Source organism: Euphorbia lathyris, chromosome 4 (assembly GCF_963576675.1).
Source record: "Euphorbia lathyris chromosome 4, ddEupLath1.1, whole genome shotgun sequence".
NCBI classification, from domain to species: Eukaryota; Viridiplantae; Streptophyta; class Magnoliopsida; order Malpighiales; family Euphorbiaceae; genus Euphorbia; species Euphorbia lathyris.
This window is the reverse complement of record NC_088913.1, coordinates 72,569,092-72,590,101: the sequence shown is the minus strand read 5'-3', so window position 1 is coordinate 72,590,101 and position 21,010 is coordinate 72,569,092. Positions and strand designations below refer to the sequence as shown.

General features: G+C 38.2%; 2 protein-coding genes across 3 annotated transcripts; one reads left to right on the top strand and one right to left on the bottom strand.

The window, feature by feature from the left end:
- Positions 1-10,978: 10,978 nt before the first annotated feature.
- Positions 10,979-16,233, top strand: LOC136225913 (ribulose bisphosphate carboxylase/oxygenase activase, chloroplastic-like). Of its 2 annotated transcripts, none has more exons than XM_066014079.1 (7): positions 10,979-11,139; positions 12,422-12,744; positions 13,659-13,764; positions 13,847-13,932; positions 14,010-14,482; positions 15,524-15,805; positions 15,934-16,233. In XM_066014079.1, exons 1-7 carry the CDS (start codon positions 11,101-11,103, stop codon positions 16,047-16,049), a joined length of 1,425 nt encoding a protein of 474 aa, XP_065870151.1. In that variant the 5' UTR covers positions 10,979-11,100; the 3' UTR covers positions 16,050-16,233. The 2 variants fall into 2 exon arrangements, with proteins under 2 accessions (XP_065870151.1, XP_065870152.1); XM_066014080.1 differs by having other exon boundaries at positions 15,524-15,838.
- A 1,969-nt stretch (positions 16,234-18,202) lies between these two features.
- On the bottom strand, positions 18,203-20,633 carry LOC136227236 (bark storage protein A-like). Its single transcript, XM_066015906.1, has 5 exons — positions 20,429-20,633; positions 20,213-20,283; positions 19,924-20,082; positions 19,442-19,579; positions 18,203-18,370 (listed from the first exon to the last, which is right to left on the bottom strand). The coding sequence occupies exons 1-5, from the start codon at positions 20,631-20,633 to the stop codon at positions 18,203-18,205; spliced, it is 741 nt and encodes a 246-aa protein (XP_065871978.1).
- Between the last annotated feature and the right edge of the window lie 377 nt (positions 20,634-21,010).

The window sequence follows — 21,010 nt, the reverse complement described above, 5'->3', positions numbered from 1 at the left end:
TTTAAAAGTAAATATGTCAATTTATTTATTTATTTAAATTATATAAAAGTTTCATACCCCGTGCATCGCACGAGTTTTCGACTAGTTTATGTAATTGTATATACTAATCATTAAAAATGTATTTTTATTCTCTTAAATTTTTATTTTTTTAATATAATGTCTTTAAACTAGCATTAAATATTAATAAAAAAAAATTTAAAAATCATATTTTTTTTCATTTATAAAATTTATTATAGATAAATAAAGATTACTTTTTACAATTTATATAGTTTTGCTCTTATTTTGATAATTTTTGAAATATTTTTCATTCATTTTTTTAGTCAATAAAATTTAGGCTACTAAATTAAATTTCTATAATTATATAAAATTTAATAAATTAATTACTCAATATTGTAGAGATTATGCAGGAAAAATAATATTGTAGAGACTATGTAGGAAAAAAAGGAGAAAAAAATATAAAATAGGAAAAATAGATAGTTTTATTATTAAAATATAGAATAGAGGGTAATTTTGGTATTTTAAAATTTATTTGGTATAGTTTGACCATTGACTCAAACATAAAGACTAAGGAGTTGATGAAACTAAAAACTGATGGACTATATAATTATTTCTAAAAACAGATGGACTAACTAATGTATTAAGTAAAAACTCAGGGACTTTATAATTATTTACCCTAAAAATTATAACTAATAAATTTTAAAAATTGAAGATAGAAGTGAATAAATAAAGATGTTACAATTTAACTTATTATCATATATGAAACATATAAAACTGTTATAAAAACTTAATTACTAAACTACTAATATACTAATGTACACGAAGGTCTTTTTGTTCTCCTCCAAAAAATATCAACTTGATACATTTGTTTATCAGATAAATTTCTTATATAAAGATACTAGTAAAAACTCTTGAAATACTAACAATTTTGTGCAAACCACCATATAATTGTTACTAACTATAAAAGCCAATGTTGCTAAAACAACTATCTCAATATCCCATAATTAATGTACATTTTAGGAGGGGCCTGGGATCGTGGGGACAGGGGCGTGGCGCTTGGATCGGTTGCCTTGCTTGCGGATTCGGCTGGGACGTAGGCGGCGCCGCTGGAGGGGGATTCATCGGCAGGGAGGTTGGACGAGCGGTGCCCTGTGCCTGGGGCAGTGGTTGCAGGATGTTTGGGGGGTGGGCGCATGGGATCGGGTGACGCGGTTGCCCGCCCCTTGCTCCCCGTGATCCCGGATGGACGGGTGGGCAAGTTGCCGCCTGCGGACTGTGCGGCGCCTGTCCTCCTTGCCGATGGCGCCGGGCACCGCAGGGGGCCTGCCGATGCTGGGGCTGGGCATTGGCCTGGTTTTTCCGGCATTGTGCCTGGCATTGATTGTCCTATTTCGGTCAGTGCTGGGCAGACTGAGGCTGCATTTGGGGGGCAGGTTGCCTCGGGTCAGAGCCCTTTTGAGGCTGGGCATGATATTCAGGGACAGGGGAACATGGCCTCCCCCAGGACTGCAGTTGGCAATAACGGGATAGGTAAAGGGTCTTGGAAAGACACTGTTATGGGAGTGGTTGAGGAGGAGCTCTGCTTTGAGGAAGTGGAGATGGTAGGGGATTCTGCGGATCTTTTCTCTGATTCGGACGAGGAGGATGGTGTCCAGGATGATCCTCTTTGTCCGGTTATTAGACTGTCTTCAGAAGAGAAGAGGGAACTCAGAGAGAAGTGGAAGGTGTCTTTGATAGTTAAGGTGTTGGGGAAGAGGATCAGCTTTAATTATTTTGCCCAAAGGATTCAAGCCCAGTGGGCTAGGAAAGGGAAAGTCAGTATTACTGACCTTGAAAATGACTTCTATGTCATCAAGTTTACTAGAGTTGAGGATTACAATACTGTGATCAAGGGGGACCCATATATTATTTCCAACCACGTTCTGGCTTTACGGCCTTGGGTTCCTAATTTTAATCCCCATGATTCTACTGTTAACAGGATTTTGACTTGGGTTAGGTTTCCGGGCCTTCCCATTGAGTATTACAGTGAGAAATTCTTAAGCAAAATAGGAGGCATGGTTGGGAAGGTCCACCATGTGGATAAGACTACTATTGGTGCCATTAGGGGCAAGTTTGCTAGGGTTTGTGTGGATGTGGATCTTGCGAAACCCTTATTATCTAAGTTCTGTGTTCAGAACAAGGTGTTCTTTATCGAATATGAAGGCTTACATAACATTTGTTATGATTGTGGCATTTATGGTCATTCTCAGGAAGGTTGCCCCAAAAGGGAGAGTGTTTTGAAGGAGACTGTTATGGAGAGTGGGAGTATTTCTGTAGGTAACCAAGGGAATGAAGGAAACTTCAGTCCTTGGATGGTAGCTAAACGGACTACTCGTCGTAGAACTCAGCCTCCTATTATGGAGAATCTTCCTCCTGATATTATCAAGAAGGGGATTTCCGCTCTTTCTAAGCCTATGGCTGCCCCTAGTGTGAAGGAGAAGCCTATCCCCAAGGCTAGGGAGGAGGCTGGTACCATCTTAGCTCTTAGGTCTGGCTCTAGGTTTGGTGCCCTATCTATTGAAGATGTTCATGAGCCTGTTCAGGGAGATGAGCTTATGGAACACAGTTTGCCGGGTCTGGAGTCTGTTGTGTCTTCTGAGCTAGTGGTTGATTCTGTTAATCCCCTCTTTGCTTCCAAGAATGAAGCTCAGGGGGGCCCCCTGGTTCAGGCGGCCCGAAAGATGAAGGAAACTAATGAGGGTAGTTCTTCTATTCTTACTGGTGGACCTGGAATTGGGAATCCAATGGGGGTTATTAAACCTGGCTTGAAAAAGCCAAAGGGCAAACAAAAAAGCATCCAGAATTCCTTGGCTTTTTCAGAGAAGAGGGGACCTGCGGGTACCTCGGTGAGGCTCTCAGGAGCCCCTAGTAAATACCTGGCTTAGGTAGGTTGGTGCGGTCAGTCTCCTCCTTTCTATGGACTTGTTGTGCTGGAATGTTAGGGGTGCGGCTAGCAAGGCTACCCGTATCCATATTAATGACCTAATTAAACAGTTTAACCCCTCGTGTTTTGCTTTACTGGAAACTAAGATTAGTGGAGAGAAAGCAGATGAGGTGGTTAATAAGTTTAAGAACTGGAGGTGTGTTAGATCGGAGGCTACTGGCCGAGCTGGTGGGATCTGGCTTTTCTGGAGGCCAGATCGGATTCATTTTGATGTTATTAGTATCGATAAGCAGTTCATTCACTGTAAAGTGAGCATTTCTGGTATTACTCCCTTCTTGACTACCCTTATGTATGCTGATCCGATCTTAGTTAATCGCAAACGGCTGTGGGAGATCCTCTTTTCGATGAGTGGCAGCATCTCTGAGCCCTGGTTTATTGCGGGAGACTTTAATGATATCGGCCTTATGAGTGACCAGAGAGGAGGTTCCAATCATTATGTTAATCGATGTCTTCACCACAAAAATAATATTGATTTATGTGGGCTTTCCGACTTGGGGGCTTCGGGTCATAGATTCACTTGGAAACGCAATAGTACCTTTGTTCGTTTGGACAAGGTCTATGCTAATGTGGCTGCCCTGACTTCTTTCCCTGAGTGTTCTGTTTTAAATCTTCCGTTCCGTCATTCGGACCATTGCCCTATTTTGTTTAGACTTTTGAGAGGCAACCGGCCTAGGGGGAAGAGACCGTTCCGGTACCAGCTGGCGTGGGAGTCCCATCCTAAGTTTAAGGAGTTCGTCCAAGATAATTGGAAACCTCATTCGAATGTCCTGCAAGCTTCTGAAGGGTTCAGGAAGAAGGTGTTTGGTTGGAATAAGAATGTCTTTGGGCACATTATTAGAAGAAAGAATAAGTTGTTAAAAAGGATGGAGGGCGTTCAGTGTAGGTTGGATGTGAGGTTTGATCACAGTTTAGATGGCCTCCTTAGAACCCTTCAGAAGGAGCTGGAAGCTGTGCTTAGGCAGGAGGAGCTTCTCTGGTTCCAGAAGTCTAGGAAATCCTGGATTAGGGATGGGGATCGTAATACCAGGTACTTCCATCTGTCTACTATGATCAGGCGGCAGAGGAATAGAATTGAGGCTATCAAAGATTCTGATGGGGAGTGGGTGTATGAAGATGAGGTGATTCGGAATTTGGCTCTAGAGTTCTATAAGGAGCTTTTCAAAGAGGATCATGTTCAGCTGGAGAGGGCTCACTCTATTGCTACCTTTCCTTTGATCAGTGAGGATATCAGTCAGAGTGCCTTTCTTCCTATTTCCCGAAAAGAGATTGACCATGCCATCTTCAGCATTGGGGCGTCTAAAGCGCCTGGTATTGATGGTCTTCCAGCTGGCTTCTACCACAAGCACCGGGGTGTTGTGAAGGAGGGTATCTATGAGTTTATCATAGGTGTGTTCAATGGGTCTAAGGATATTGAGCTGGTTAATAGAACTCTCCCGGTCCTTATTCCTAAAATTGATAAGCCTTCTTCCTTTTTACATATGAGACCCATCAGTCTTTGTAATGTTCTTTACAAGACGATTACAAAAATTGTGGCTAATAGAATCCGTGGCATTCTTCTGGAGATCATTTGTCAGAATCAGGGTAGTTTTGTACCCGGTAGACAAATGATGGATAATGTGGTTATTGCCCAAGAAATGGTGCACACTATGAAGATTAGGAAAGGGAAGAAAGGCATTGTGGCTCTTAAGCTGGATTTGGAGAAGGCCTATGATCGCATCAACTGGAACTTCCTGATGGGGAGTCTGGAGAGAGCTAGGATCCCGGACAGTTGGAGAAATCTTATTAAGGTTTGTATTACTTCTCCTGTGTTTCAGGTTATGGTGAATGGGGATATATCGGAGGAGTTCTCTCCGGGTCGGGGCATCCATCAGGGTGATCCTATGAGTCCCTTCCTTTTCGTTATTGCTATGGAGAGGCTGTCCCACCTTATTCAAGATGCCATTGATATTGGGAGTTTCCACCCGGTGGCCATCAACAGTTTCTGTCCCCAGGTGACCCACTTATTCTTTGCGGACGATGTCCTTATCTTTCTTGAAGGTAATGAGGAGCAGTTGAGTGTCATTATGGATATTCTGGATTGTTTTTGTTCGACCTCTGGTCAGAGACTTAATATCCAGAAATCTAGGATGATGTGCTCTAAGAATATGAATCCGAGAATTTGTAAAAGATTAAGTGATTTGTCTGGTATTCCTCTTACTAATTCTCTTGGGAAGTATCTGGGGATTCCTCTCCATAGTGAGAGAGTGTCTAAAGTTTCTTTTAAAGATACTTTGGACAAAGCCAATACGAGGTGTGCCACGTGGAAAGCCAAGACTCTCTCCCTCGCTGGCCGTCTAACTTTAATTCAATCTGTGAATTCCTCTGCTCCCAACCACATCATGCAGGCTTGTCAGCTTCCGAATCCTGTGCTTAATGATCTTGATAAGATTAACCGAAGGTTCCTGTGGGGGGAAGCTGCGGAGGGAAGAAAGATCCACCTGGTGCCTTGGAGTGAGGTTTGTCAGCCCAAAGATTCAGGGGGTTTGGGCATTAGGAGAGCTAAGGATAATAATAAAGTTTTATTAATGAAACTCCTTTGGCGTATGTGGCAATGCCCCTCCTCTCTCTGGGTTCTCCTTCTTTGTGGTAAGTATCGAAAAGATAAGATCTTTGGGGGCCCGAAAGAGAGAGTTATCAATTGTTCCTTCCTCTGGAAAGGGCTTAGCGCCGTTTTTGCTGAGTTTTGCTCGGGGGTTGGTCTGGATGTGGGTAATGGTAAGTCCATAAGCTTCTGGTTTGATACCTGGATTGGGGATAAACCTTTAGTGGATGTGTGATCCTATGAGTCCCTTCCTTTTCGTTATTGCTATGGAGAGGCTGTCCCACCTTATTCAAGATGCCATTGATATTGGGAGTTTCCACCCGGTGGCCATCAACAGTTTCTGTCCCCAGGTGACCCACTTATTCTTTGCGGACGATGTCCTTATCTTTCTTGAAGGTAATGAGGAGCAGTTGAGTGTCATTATGGATATTCTGGATTGTTTTTGTTCGACCTCTGGTCAGAGACTTAATATCCAGAAATCTAGGATGATGTGCTCTAAGAATATGAATCCGAGAATTTGTAAAAGATTAAGTGATTTGTCTGGTATTCCTCTTACTAATTCTCTTGGGAAGTATCTGGGGATTCCTCTCCATAGTGAGAGAGTGTCTAAAGTTTCTTTTAAAGATACTTTGGACAAAGCCAATACGAGGTGTGCCACGTGGAAAGCCAAGACTCTCTCCCTCGCTGGCCGTCTAACTTTAATTCAATCTGTGAATTCCGCTGCTCCCAACCACATCATGCAGGCTTGTCAGCTTCCGAATCCTGTGCTTAATGATCTTGATAAGATTAACCGAAGGTTCCTGTGGGGGGAAGCTGCGGAGGGAAGAAAGATCCACCTGGTGCCTTGGAGTGAGGTTTGTCAGCCCAAAGATTCAGGGGGTTTGGGCATTAGGAGAGCTAAGGATAATAATAAAGTTTTATTAATGAAACTCCTTTGGCGTATGTGGCAATGCCCCTCCTCTCTCTGGGTTCTCCTTCTTTGTGGTAAGTATCGAAAAGATAAGATCTTTGGGGGCCCGAAAGAGAGAGTTATCAATTGTTCCTTCCTCTGGAAAGGGCTTAGCGCCGTTTTTGCTGAGTTTTGCTCGGGGGTTGGTCTGGATGTGGGTAATGGTAAGTCCATAAGCTTCTGGTTTGATACCTGGATTGGGGATAAACCTTTAGTGGATGTGTGCACTTCCCCCCCCCCCCCCCCCCGCCTAGTGATATCCAAAACTGGAGGTTAGCCGATGTGGTGGACTCTGAAGGGGACTGGGTTTGGCCTAAATTTGATTCTTTCTTTAGCCTTGAGACTCTCCTTAGAATTAGAGGAGTGAAGGTGAGTAATCAAGAGGAAGACATGGATAAGCATTGCTGGGCGCTGACTAACAATGGAGTCTATTCTTGCAAATCTGCCTTTGAAGCTTTTTCCCTTAACAGGACTGATAATCCCTCGGATATTTGGAAGACCATTTGGTCCCTTAAAATCCCCTACCGCATGAGGAGCTTCTTGTGGCTGGGCGTTAAAGACAGATTACTTACTAACTCAGATAGATACAGAAGGCATTTGGCGACCTCTGGAGCTTGCGGTAGATGTAGAGGCCTTGTTGAATCATTGTGCCACGCTCTTAGGGATTGCCCTAAGAGTGAAGAGGTTTGGAAGAAAATTCTCCCTCATCATACTTTCTCTTCCTTCATGTCCCATTCTGTGAACGACTGGTTCTCAGATGGTATTAGGGGAAAGTTATTGTCTTATATGGAGCATGGGGACATTTTCTTTGCCATTATCTGTCATCAAGTGTGGAAATGGAGGAACAAGGAGATTTTTGATAATAAAGCTGTGCTTTTGCCTAACTTAGCTGAGTTCTTCTTGAAGAAACTCTCCTCTATTATTGATAGTTTCAAAGGTGAGTCCCTTGCCAGATCTTCCCCGAGTAGTGATGTCCACCTCGTGAGCTGGAGCAGGCCGAGAGAGGGGGTTGTGAAGCTGAATACTGATGGTTCCTGCCTCAGTAATGGTAAGATTGCTGCCAGAGGTGTTCTTAGGGATGCGGGAGGCGCCTGGCTTTCTGGGTTTACCCAGAATTTGGGTTTGGGTTCTTCATTCTCTGCGGAGCTCTGGGGCATTCTCTCTGGGATCCAGCTGGCGATTAGGCTGGGTGTTAAGAGGCTTTCTGTGGAGTCTGATAACTTGGAGGCCATCAATATGATTTTGGGTAGTCATGCCATGGGTCTTCATAGCTGCAACCTTATTAAAGCTATTAAGAGGCTTAGCCCCTCATTTGATATCCTTGAGTTTAGCCACATTTTCCGGGAGCAGAACCGTGTTGCAGATCACTTGGCGGTGGCAGACCATGAGGGGGTGTTAGGTGTTTCTACCCTTACCGTTCCCCTATCGCTCTTTCTCCTCTTCTTTTAGAGGATAGGATTGAGGTTAGCTTTCCTAGGCTAATCCCGGTGTAGTTGCTTGTTTTGCTTTGCTTTTCTTTCCTTTTCTACTAAAAAAAAATGTACATTTTAGGATTTTGAATATTAAAAAATATTTTTATTTATCTTCATTTTGAGTTCATATCTAACATAATCCAAATTGCTTCAAGAATAAACATCTTATTAAGTGTATTGGATATTTAAAATTTCTCTGTCTAAATGATTGGGTAAAAAAACTTAACTTCTTGATAATAATAATATAGAATCCATGGCTAAAAAACGAGGAAAGAACTTAGAATCATAATCATAAAAAAAACATCGATTTATAGTTAGATAAATTTCATTTTATAGTACTATTTTTATATAGTACAACACATATTTTACTGACATTTATGTTTTAGTTTATTTATTAATAAATTAAATATAGAAAATACAAATTCCATTAATCCTTGACTAATCCTCGAGGACCTTGTCCGTCCGACTACGCCTAACCTTTTATACAATCTTGAATTTAGTAGATATAGTATGAGAAAATACGCATCATTCGTTTTGATCTATGATGTTCTTGATGAAGATCTCCTTCTTATCCTTATCTTTTCTTATGTTGCCATCGATCGTATTCATCATTGAAGCCGATGAAGTCATGATCAACTTTCTGCTCCATGCTCACCACACCAAATGACAAATTATAAAAATTATCCAATCTATAAAGATCTCAAATATCCTTATCGTCTGAGTGAATTCTTACAAAACTAAGGAGATGCCAATAGCCTGATGTAAGCACTCTAATGCTTAAATTAGTACCACTTTTAGAAATAGTGAACAAGCAACAGGGCTAGAGTTTTGAGCATACCCAAAAGATTCTCTTAAGCCCTCTATTTATAGGTTGTTATGTTATAGCCTTGAGGAGACACATTCCTATTGGGTGATCACATTGTTCCAAAAAGAAGCCTCCATGTGTATCACAATTTCTTTATTGCGTTCACACTCGCATTCACTACCCATGTGAGCTTTATTGCCTTTCACCTATCAATACCGACCTTTGTCTGGATCTTAGCTCTCGACAAAGGGTTAGGTCTAGAACAGCCCCATATTGATTCTTAACCGCATGTTTGGGATCCGGGTCTATAACTCCTTGGTGGATGTTGGTCAGTCTATGTCCGAACCTTCTGTAAAGCTGTTTAAGACATTTGATCAGGATTTATATCTGTATATTACGAGGAATATATCACACACCCTATTAAAAGGTGTGTTCTCTAATAGTATTAAAATGTGTGTATTTAAAATCATCAATCAAGAGTTATATTTTAGGAAAAATTAAAATATAAAGACTAAATGTGGGAAAATGATAATTGTGTTAAGTAGAAGAACTAAAAATGGTAAAATGACAAAATGACAAATAGTGAAGGGAATGGGCTTATCAACTTTGTAAATGGATCATGAATCTATGGATATTAAAGAAAGCTGGGTACCTGTCTATTTCATCACAATCTCATGACAATCAACTTTGAGGAGAATGGGCCAATGAAATTACCACAATTCTGGATTCTCTTAACAAAATAATTACAAGAATACAAAGAATTATGTCACTCATTCACGTGGGACAGTGTAACTAATTAAGCTTGTTTTGAAGCAAACAAATCAACAATAACCATATTATCCTATCCTATTTTCCATAAATCAACACAGAATAATTCAACTATATTAGTAAACTGTGTTTTTAATATATATGGACATATTTTAAAATAGATATAAAAGGACTCAGGGCAAAGCAAAATGAACAATATTTATATTGTATTTATTATACTGTTACAATTGGTATTAGAACCGTCTCTCCGCAATAATGTGTTAGTTCAGGGATGAATTAGAAGAAAGTTGGCGAACTTGTAATGATTTGCTTTTGAGAGTGTGATGTTAGAAGGCATGAATAAAGAGCGTTCCTAAACGATGATGGTGTGAACATGGATGAGTTGAAACCCAAATCGATGTAAGATGTGTTTCTAATTTATTTAGACATATTTTAAAACTGTAGGATCAGATAAATTAAGTTTAGACTAAATTGAACAATATCTACCTACTATTAACCACATGAATTTTCACATGCACCGTAATGAATTTGCTCATTCACTGTTAGATATAGGCTTATTAAATTTAAGTCTCGTGATACTTTGAATCTCACCTTAGGAATCTAGTAAACCTAGATCTAACGGTGAATGAGAAAATTCTACATGCTCATTAAGATGCATGTGATCAAGACTGTAATTGACCATACTATTACATTAGAATTAAAATGGTTTAATATATTAGGGTTCAATGCGCTGATTGGCTCCTGAATTTATAATATGTCTCATTAGCCATTTGAGCATACTTAAAGTGGCATGATAAACTCTATAAGTCCACGTGTGAAAACACGATTAGATTTGGACAAATTCAAATGTATACCACTTTAAGGGGTGTTTGGCTGCTCCCTTTTCCGATCCTGTTTGCCTTTTTACATGAAAGTGTAGAGATTTGAGTGTTTGGTTATACAATTTTTATTTATCTTTCATAACTCAAAAACATAGAATACTACTTTTTGGAAAAACAACATTTTCAAACAGCAAACATCAAACAATAACAGCTCAAACATGCCATAAGCAAGTTCAAGAGCCAATAGAATGACCAATTTTACAAATTCAGAAGCTTACCGGACACTACGTAAGTTAGGGGGCGAATTGGTTTTATGGGCCAATTTGAAGGACTGCTAATGTATTAAGCCAACTATAGCAGAGCACACACAACACAACACAAGCAAATAGAAACAAAAGGGTATTATTGTCCAACCAACCGTTATGTGGTAAGAAAAAACACTATCAAAAATATAAGTGGTGAAGAGACGATCTTAAATCCTAACCTCAACAAGACTATCGAAGACACTAAACTCTAAGCTAATGCGGTATCGCCACGTGGCAGAGCATGCAATCTTGTTTGTGTGGACGTTAGGATTTTCAAAGCCAATCCTGAACCAAAATTAATTATACTTCACTCAAAAAAATTCAGCTATAAGTCTCCACTTGTTCACTCTTCTCTTCCCAAAAGACCGGATATACTCTAAATTTCACTGCTCCATCTCTGCAACTTCCCTTGCTTTTCCATGGCTGCCACCACCATCGGCGCTGTCAATAGGGCTCCGGTACTCTTTTTATCTTTCCCGCCAATTCTTTTTCTTATATTCGGGTCTGAAGTTGGCTTGTAGAATCAATTTAGTCTCGTTTGGGTATCAATTTGACTATCCAATTTGGTTTTGAGGATCAAATTAGTTCAAAATGACACGTGAAGTGGCTCGTGTCAACACGTGTTATTTTTTAACTGATTTGAATTTGGATACCAAGTTAAAGGACTAAGTTGATACTAAACTTTGATTTTGGATTGAATTGATTCTACCGGTGAACTACAGTACCAAATTGATAATTTAGTCATTTAGTTTGACAGTTATGTATTCATCCATATCCAATGAATTAGCTAGTTTAATTGTGTTAATTAATGATGTTAATTACTGAGCTTTTGTCATTTCTGGGTTTTATTTATGCATCTAGTTTACAAAAAGTTCTTTATGCTTAGTTTGATGAGTAAAGGATAATTTATCTCTTTTAACTTAGTTTTTTCTTAATCAATTTATTAATAAAGTTTAGAGTCAAATACATTCATTTAAGGAGTCAAATACTGAACTGTAACACTACTATTATGGTTAGATGATTTCATTTCATTATAATAATATTTTCAAATAAAAAAAATCCGTTAAAAAATTAACGACATGAGCTTGAAATACGTATTTGGTCATAATTTATGTTAACATGGTTAAAAAAAAGTCCATAATATAGTCAACGTTGTTCAAGTCCTCATTTTACTAATTTTTAAACAGGTTTTTCTTATGTGGACTTTAATGTTAGTATAACGTAAAGTTCAAAGATTTTTATGTTACAAATGAAGTTTAACTGTCATAATGTTAGTAACGTATAGTTGAGGGACCATAGATGTATTTTATCATATAATTAAGGGGATAAGCCACAAATTTAGCCTTATATTTAACGGAGGAGAGCGGATCTAGTCTCCACATACAAAATAGTGCAATCTTAAGCTAATCGGTGTAATCAAACCTGATTATCGTATATGAGCTTTGTTCATATGTAATTACATGTTTTGGAAACCCTCTAACCTCTAACGTTCTGACCACCTAATAAAGCTTGAAATTGTACATGTTCTGCTAATGAAAATAACTCTTAGACCCGAAATTACTCAGGTAAACATTATGTTTAAAATTGTACTGTTTTGTTTTATATGTGAAGTCTAAATCTACTTTCACCCGATAACCATAAAGTTAAATTTGTATCTTGTCCCGGTATTGGAAGTGATGATTTTCCTATGTATGAATTGTTCATAAGCATATGATTTGATTAGAGTTAATTGTGGTGCAGTTAGCCTTGAATGGGTCAGGTGCTAGCCCATCAGTTCCAAGCTCAGCTTTCTTAGGATGCAGCTTGAAAAAGGTGAACTCCTTCAGGTTCTCAAACTTGAAGCATTCAGCTGGTGGGAACTTCAAAGTTAGTGCAGAATATGATGAGGAAAAACAGACTGATAAGGACAGATGGTCTGGCCTTGCCACTGATATCTCTGATGACCAACAAGATATCACCAGGGGTAAGGGTATGGTTGACTCTCTTTTCCAGGCTCCCCAGGATGCCGGAACCCACTATGCTGTCATGAGTTCCTATGAATACATGAGCACCGGTCTTCGTCAGTAAGTTTCTTATCTTCTAATATGGTATCAGAGCCGTTTAAAGTTGAATTTTAGTTGCTTATGGTTTTGGTCACTAGATTTATTACATATGTTTCAAGTTTATTTATCAGTTTAAATTTTAATTCGATGATTCTTTATATGGTATCAGAGTGTTTTAGATTAAGAAACTTAGATTTCAACTTAAATTTTGAGTAAAATGAATAAATGATAAAGGGTCAAAAACACTTATGCGCACTAAAAGAAGCGCCGGTAGTTATTAAAGTTACTAAAGTAGCATATTTCTATCAATAAAGTTGCTAAGCTGGGATCCGACACTAAATCTGATAAGACATTTACATAAACGACACGTCATAATACACCTTTAACATATGTCATGTGGATGACGTATAGATGCCACATGTCATATCAAAAAAACTTAAAATCATCATTTTATTAATCTTTTAATTTAGTTTTCAATAATCATTTTAGTCTTTCTAATATGTCACGCGACAGCCACGTAGACTAAAAGTGGAATGTGACATGTCTTTACATGTATCATGTCATTTTTCCACTGTCGAATCCGTTTTAGTGATTTTATTGATACAAATGACTTTATTATCTCAAAAACTACCCGACATGTATATTCCCTACTTCAGTGACGGTGGGTTCATTTGACACTTTTAAGGTATTGGAGCGTTATAGATCAATATAGTTAGTATTTGAATTTAGCAACATCTTTTATTATTAATGTATTCATGCAGACCCGTCTTAAACTTTTTGGAATCTTAAATTTTTGGACCGTGTTAAAGGGGCCCCTTGCACACCCTTATCTACAGCAGCCTGTATTTACCGCTTGAACACACTTCAAGCTTATTCAAATAGGGGATGCCTTTTTTGATGAATTTTAATGACTCCAAAATGATCCAATTTTGCAGGTATGATTTTGACAACACCATGGATGGTTTGTACATTGCCCCAGCTTTCATGGACAAGCTTATTGTTCACATCACCAAGAACTTCATGACCCTTCCAAACATTAAGGTTATATAATTTAACATACATGTTCTTTTTATTCATGAACTTGAATAAAAATATCTGATCTTTGTCTTAATTTGATGTTCAGGTTCCTCTCATTTTGGGTATCTGGGGAGGCAAAGGTCAAGGAAAATCCTTCCAATGCGAGCTTGTTTTCGCCAAGATGGGAATCAAGTGAGTTCACATAATACGATTATGACACGATAATAACCTGCATTAACATGCCTAATATGTATGCTACATTATTGCAGCCCAATCATGATGAGTGCCGGAGAGCTGGAAAGTGGGAACGCGGGTGAACCTGCGAAGCTGATCAGGCAGAGGTACCGTGAGGCAGCTGATATAATCAAGAAGGGGAAAATGTGTTGCTTGTTCATCAACGATCTTGATGCCGGAGCAGGAAGAATGGGAGGAACTACTCAATACACAGTGAACAACCAGATGGTGAATGCAACACTTATGAACATTGCTGATAATCCAACAAATGTTCAGCTTCCTGGTATGTACAACAAGGAAGACAATCCCCGTGTTCCGATCATCGTCACTGGTAACGATTTCTCGACATTGTATGCTCCTCTTATCCGTGATGGTCGTATGGAGAAGTTCTACTGGGCTCCTACTAGGGAAGACAGAATTGGTGTCTGCAAAGGTATTTTTAAGACTGATGGTGTTGCTGATGAAGACATTGTCAGGCTTGTTGACATGTTCCCTGGCCAATCCATCGGTAATAATTAAGTTTCTCCCTGCATATCTACTATTTGTTGTTACTCGTAACTGTTCTAGCTTGAATATTACCTGCTAGAACTATCAAAATAAGCTTATGGCTTGAATGGTTTTCTAAAGGCTATTCTTAAAACTTTACCTAGTACTCTAAGTCTGTTACTAAAACTATCACATTCAACTTTTGATTGAATTTTTCTTAAAAAAAAGCTATTGTTGCAATCTTTTTTTATAAGATGAGTCTAGGGATGTTAATGAATCAGGTAGTTTGAATCTATTTGAGGTTGGCTCGGTCAAAGCTCGACTAGAGTTCATGACCGGCTCAAGTATTAACTAGTCAGGTAGTTCACAATCTATTCGAGGTCAGCTCGGTCAAAGCTCGACTAGAGTTCATGACCGGCTCAAGTATTTACGAGTCTGAGCTTGACCTTCCTTAGGTTCGGCTCGAAAGCTTGCGAACATGCTTAATTATTTTGTAATTATTGTACATATAAGTATTTCATTAATTTTTAAGTTGATAACTATATCATTAAATTATATGTTAAATTTGCTTTATGATGTTTAAATTTGGTGTTTTCTTCGTTAGAAGGCTGGAATTAGATAACAAAGTGTAAACCGTATAATTTGAGTACATTTGAATCGAGCATCTTTTCTCGAGCCATGCCTATTTTTATCCTCTTGATATCGAGCCGAGCCCAACCTTGTCAATTCTCGAGCCGAGCCGAGCCTACCTAGATTCTCGAGTAGCCTTGAATAGCCCGAAACCACTCCCCTACCTTTTCCTCTAGTGATGTCTCGGGTTTGGCTCGTTAACACCTCTAATTGAGTCTATTACTAGGGATAAATACTCATTTTAAAAGCTATTCTCTAAACTTTGCCTATCAACTCAACTATAACATTGCTAGAGCTATCGGATTAGCTTAAGAGCCAGTTTCGTTTAGTTGTATATATCTACTGTTGTTGTTTATTGTTTACTGTCGGAATAGCTATCAGCAGTTGTTTCTCAATCATAACGGAACACTTACATTCTACTATTTGTTTGCAGATTTCTTCGGCGCCCTGAGGGCTCGAGTGTACGACGACGAAGTGAGGAAGTGGATATCAGGAGTAGGAGTGGAGAAAATAGGAAAGAGCTTAGTGAACTCAAGGGAAGGACCACCAACATTTGAGCAACCAAAGATGACAACAGAGAAGTTGATGGAGTACGGACAGATGCTTGTTGCAGAACAAGAGAATGTGAAGAGAGTTCAGTTGGCAGACAAGTACATGAGTCAAGCTGCACTTGGTGAAGCCAACCAAGACGCCATTGATCAAGGAAATTTCTACGGTTAGCTCTTCCCTTTTCATCCTATTCAAGGAGGTTGGTTTTGCTTTTTGCATCAATCAATTCTCCAATTCATTAATACATATATGTTAATTTGGATTGATTGATGTTTTTCATGATTAACTTAACAGGGAAAGCTGCTCAGCAAATGAAGGTTCCAATTCCTGAAGGTTGTACCGATCCAAATGCTAAAAACTTTGACCCAACTGCTAGAAGTGACGATGGAAGCTGTAATTACCAGCTCTAGTCTTTTTCTTTTATTAGCTTCTTCATTTATATGTTTGTTTGTGTCTTCTTCTTGTGGGATAAGCATTTTCCAAATAAGTGATATTGTGAGATTATCAAACTTTGTTTCTCTTATTATGGATTGTTTGTTTTCCTCTCTCTTTTTGTGTAATTTCATTTTTGTTTAATGAGTGTTTCTTTCTCTCTATTTGATTCCATACTTCAATTTATTAAGTGATCGGTTACCATTGGGAAAGTTTTTGAATTTCACTGAATCTCAAATATGTAATGTGGTATAGCTTATTACGTACCCCCACCTCCAACTTGGCTAGAAAGGGATTGATAAAGCCGAGTTTGGAAATGAGAAAACGGAGTTGAGGGGGGTGTTGAGCTTTGGTGAAAAGGTCAACAAGTTGTAGGGGGTGAAGGGTATGGGCATGAGGCGATTTCATTCGGACTGAACATGTTCCTCGATAACGTGATGATGTGTTTGATGCGCTCATGGAAAACATGATTTGGGTTATGTGAAGGGTGGAGGTGTTGTCACAGAAAAGGAGTGCAGGGGTGGGTTGTGATAGTGTGAGATCTTTTAAAAAGCAAAGCAACTCACATGAAGTAGAGGCCATAGCTCCGTAGTCAACTAAAGAGGAACGTGAGACCGTGCTCTATTTCTTAGTCCTCCAAAAGATTAAGGATATGCCTTGAAAAATTGCATACCTTGTGATTGATCGGTGTGAATTTGGGCAAGAAGCCCAATCAGAGTCAGAAAAGGCTTGCAGTTTTTCAAGATCTGAAATACCCTTGAGATATGAGCTCGATGAAAGTTGTCTATAGTTGGTTGACATAAATGAAGAGACAAAGTATTGGCAATATAAGATAACTCAATGTGAGATGCGGTGAGAGCAATGAGGATAACAATTGTTGAAATAACTTTGCAACTAAAGAAATTGTATTCACTAGAGAGTTGTAAGGTATATTTGCATTGGGACATGTGAAGACTCTTAAAGTTTTTGGCAAACTCAAAACCAAGAAAGTAACGAAAAGGACCTATGTCCTTAATTGTAAGGGTTGATGAAGGTGTTGTTTGATGGTGTTAATCTGAGTATCAGTTATGTGATGATGACATCATCACCGTACACAAGAAATGTTGTGAAATGAGAGATGGTATGTTCGAACATGAGATTCTCCAATCGTACCACACACAAAATCAATCTCTACAATGTCCTTACTTACTAAAAATCCTTCCTCCACATTCATACAAAGATTCAAATTCTCATTTACAATTTTATTACCTATAAACTTAAAATAAGAATTTAAAATCATCATTAATAACAGAAACATTCTACTAACAATTTCAATGCCAATGTCTTCAACATAGCAACTTGATAGATTAGGGTTTACCTCTTTGAGAACACAATGATGGAAAAAATAGTGATGGCTTTTAAGAGAAACAATTGGATCTTCTTGGAATGTTAGAGAGCCTAGTGTGTTTCTCCATTTAGTTGAATAGGTCAAAACTTCTCATTTCTTGTCTAAGGCTTTCCATCTGATTTTTCATCTCTTGTCTAAAGCCTTTTAGATCACTTCTTACTTCTTGTCTCAGTTTTGAATTTTTCTATCCAAATACTTCATGATTGTTTTTCCAAACTTTGACGGAATCAAGTGCTCGAAGAAGTCTCAGATTAGAAGGCTTCCATACTAAATGATGCAGAAAAGAGTTGGCAGAAATAAATTGATGAAGTTTTTGACCTTAAACCAACAAAAAAATATTTTCAAACTAAGTCCTGTCTGGATTAAATGGATCCACAGTGACGACTTGGACGCAGGGTCGCCGATCTGAGGTCCAAAATTGTCATTTTCATTCATTTTTCGCTCCTTCGGTACATCCAGTTACACTCCCTTATGATTTGCCTACCACAATATCTCATGGATGAATACGCTTGTTATAGTCTTCAATACTCTCCTATTGTTTCGTTCTGGACCTCTTTAACTCAAGTTCTCATAAATATCCGTTTTAACATTTTTTTATCAACTTGATACTCTCATCACATACAGGATAACGATATAGATATATATAGGGAGAAAAAATGCCATATATGTATGATTATTTTATTGCCATTGTAAGTAGAAATCATTTGAATACATAAAGATTACATAGGTATTATTGTATAATATTCATAAAGAATATGAGATTGACATATATCGAGCAAGATACTTAAGAAACTGAGCTGCCGCACTGAAAGCATTTTCGCAGGCCAAAGTGTTGTTGGAATCACCTGATCCACCTGCTTCGTTTGAAATTCCTTGGAACACAATGTTAAACTTACTATTTGATAATGCTGCCTGCAATAACACCATAATTCTTTCAATTCATTTTTTCTTTGGTAGTTTAACATTCGATTTTTGGTTTCAAACAGGACAATAAATGAGCTGAGCCGCTCGTTAGTGAGAAACTAGCTAGGCACTTGACTCTCTCATAAAAGCTCGATAAAAGCTTGACCGTTTTCGGCTGCTTTTGATGCTGTCATCTCCAACACAGGCTTAAAGGAAGGAGCCAAAATCAGCAAAACAGCCTCACACGCTATGTGTATCAGGCCACACGCCGTGTGAGGCTGAGCAGCTGCCCCAGCTGGCCACCTCTGGAACTGTTTACACGGGTTCAGCCATTCGTCGTGTGAAGAAGTCCACATGCCGTGTGGCAGGGATAAATGGGCATTCGGACCAAAGGGACCAAGCTGCCAGTTTTCTGCCACAATTCTGAAATTTACTATGGCGTTAATAACCCAAATGCCATTTGTGCTTTTATTCCTTTACTACCCCTATCTTTTGCTTATTAGGTTGTAATCCTAGTTGGGTTTTTTATGTCTTTTTCTCTCAATTAGAAGAGTTATATAAGCTTCTAATTTTGTAAGAAACACAACTTTTATCAATCAAATAAAAAACCTAGCCTATACTCTTTCAAACTTTGCTTCAGAAAAAATTCTTTGTGGGTTAAGACTAAAACCCTCTAATTCCTGTTTAATTGGTATTAGATTTTATAAAGGAGCTGAGTTTGAGCACGATTTTGAAGCTCGATTTGAACTTGAGCATGGTAAAACTTAGCTTGAATGCTTACGAATAGGCTCTGTTATAGTTTCATGAGCAAGCTCATGAACAAGTTCAATTATAATATTCATGAACATACTCGTGAGCAACCCCAATTGGAAATTTGAATTGAGATTGAAATCCTATCTTCGACTTCCAGTTCTTCATTCATTAATTTTCAAATTCATCTAGTAAAGTTTATGAATAGAATTAACGAGCTCCTCGTGAACAAATAAAAGAGCTGAACTCATAATGAGATTATTTTTTTTAATGGACTGAACTCGAGCATGATATTTAGCTGCAATAAAAATTTTGTTTAGTGGAAGTTACCAAAACAAAAGCAGCTCCGGTTGTATCTGCTGTTCTGACACCGTATTTGTTGAATAAGAAGTTTCTATATGTTGGGTTGCTCACATATATGTCTGAGCTTGAAGCATTCCCTCCATAAACAACTTTGGCTCCATCTATCTGCATTCACTTTTCATTATTCCTAAATTCATTTTTCTATTTAAATAAGGAAACAAGTTGAAGATGAAGAGAGAAGAAAACCTGAATGTTAGCAACAGCTGCAAAAATTAGCCAATGAAAAGTAATGGAAATATTAGGAGACTCAAATACTGCGTCATTGAAGTAAACATCAACTTCTTTTGCATATGAAAGACTTCCCAACATATTTGTTCCACTAAATGGAAGATTTTATTGTCCTATATTCAGATCTCCCGACTCCTTATTCTGTACACATTAGAACAATTTCAGTCTCAAGCGTTTATGAAATGACGCAATGTATTGCTACTTTATGTCAAAAAATATACCAGCCATTCCCAAGCACCAGTGAAGTAAAAATGAGCAGGGATAACAACATCCCCGATGCTTAGTGTATCGGTAGTCGAACCAGCCGCCCCATAGTGAATAATTCCTCCTTCAATCTCGAAGTGGTCACATAGGATTTGCACTGTTATTCCCACATGTACCTTAATGTGTCATTAATTCAATATATTAAATATGTTTTATGCAAGTCTTAATCTAGTTGCACACGAAAGGTAAACGCTACAAAGAAGAGTTTTTGTGATAAATAAATAAATATATATATATATATCATACCGCGGGAGTGCTTTCACTTCTCACATATACAACATCAAGTCCATGAATCTTCCCACTGATGAATTCTCTTCCTATATATATTCACCAAAATTTAATATCATAATCAAATGCAAAATTGGATGATATTGATGTTCAGAAAGAAATAAAGTTTTGTGACATTAATTAATTAATTAAGCATTCCAATTCTGATATAAATAAGCATAGAAGAGATGTTACCAAACAAATGAACAGATTGAGATTGAGAAGGAATGAAGAGTCCAGAATCAAACAGAGCTTTCTCAGCAGTTATGGAAGTAGCAATGAGCCCGAAAACGGAACCCCGATCCGGAATCCTCAGAGGGTTCTTCAGACTGAGTTGCATGGACTGATCTGCCATAGCCAGCAGCCCAACAAACAACAAAAGCATTTTTGAACTCCACATCTTATTATAAGACGAGAACTCAGTGTTTTGTTCTGCATGCTTATTAAGTATTTTTTTTTTTTTTAGGGTTAAGTTAGAATCCATATGGTTTCACTAATTTTCAGATAAAGGATTATGGTTTACTTTTTGTCAAAACGAGGGGTTTTTAACTTTAACAAAATAAGGACTTTTTCAATTGATACTATTAAAATCACCTTTGACGACTTCAAAAATAACATATTTTAAAAACTACTAATATTCTAAGCAACTTTAATTCTTCAACTTTTTTATTTTGAGATTGTTTAGATGATGTTTGGTAAAGAGAGGGAAAGTTAATGTTTAGAGAGAGAAAGTTCCAAAAAAGATTATTTTCGAAAATCGAAAATGTAGTTTCATAA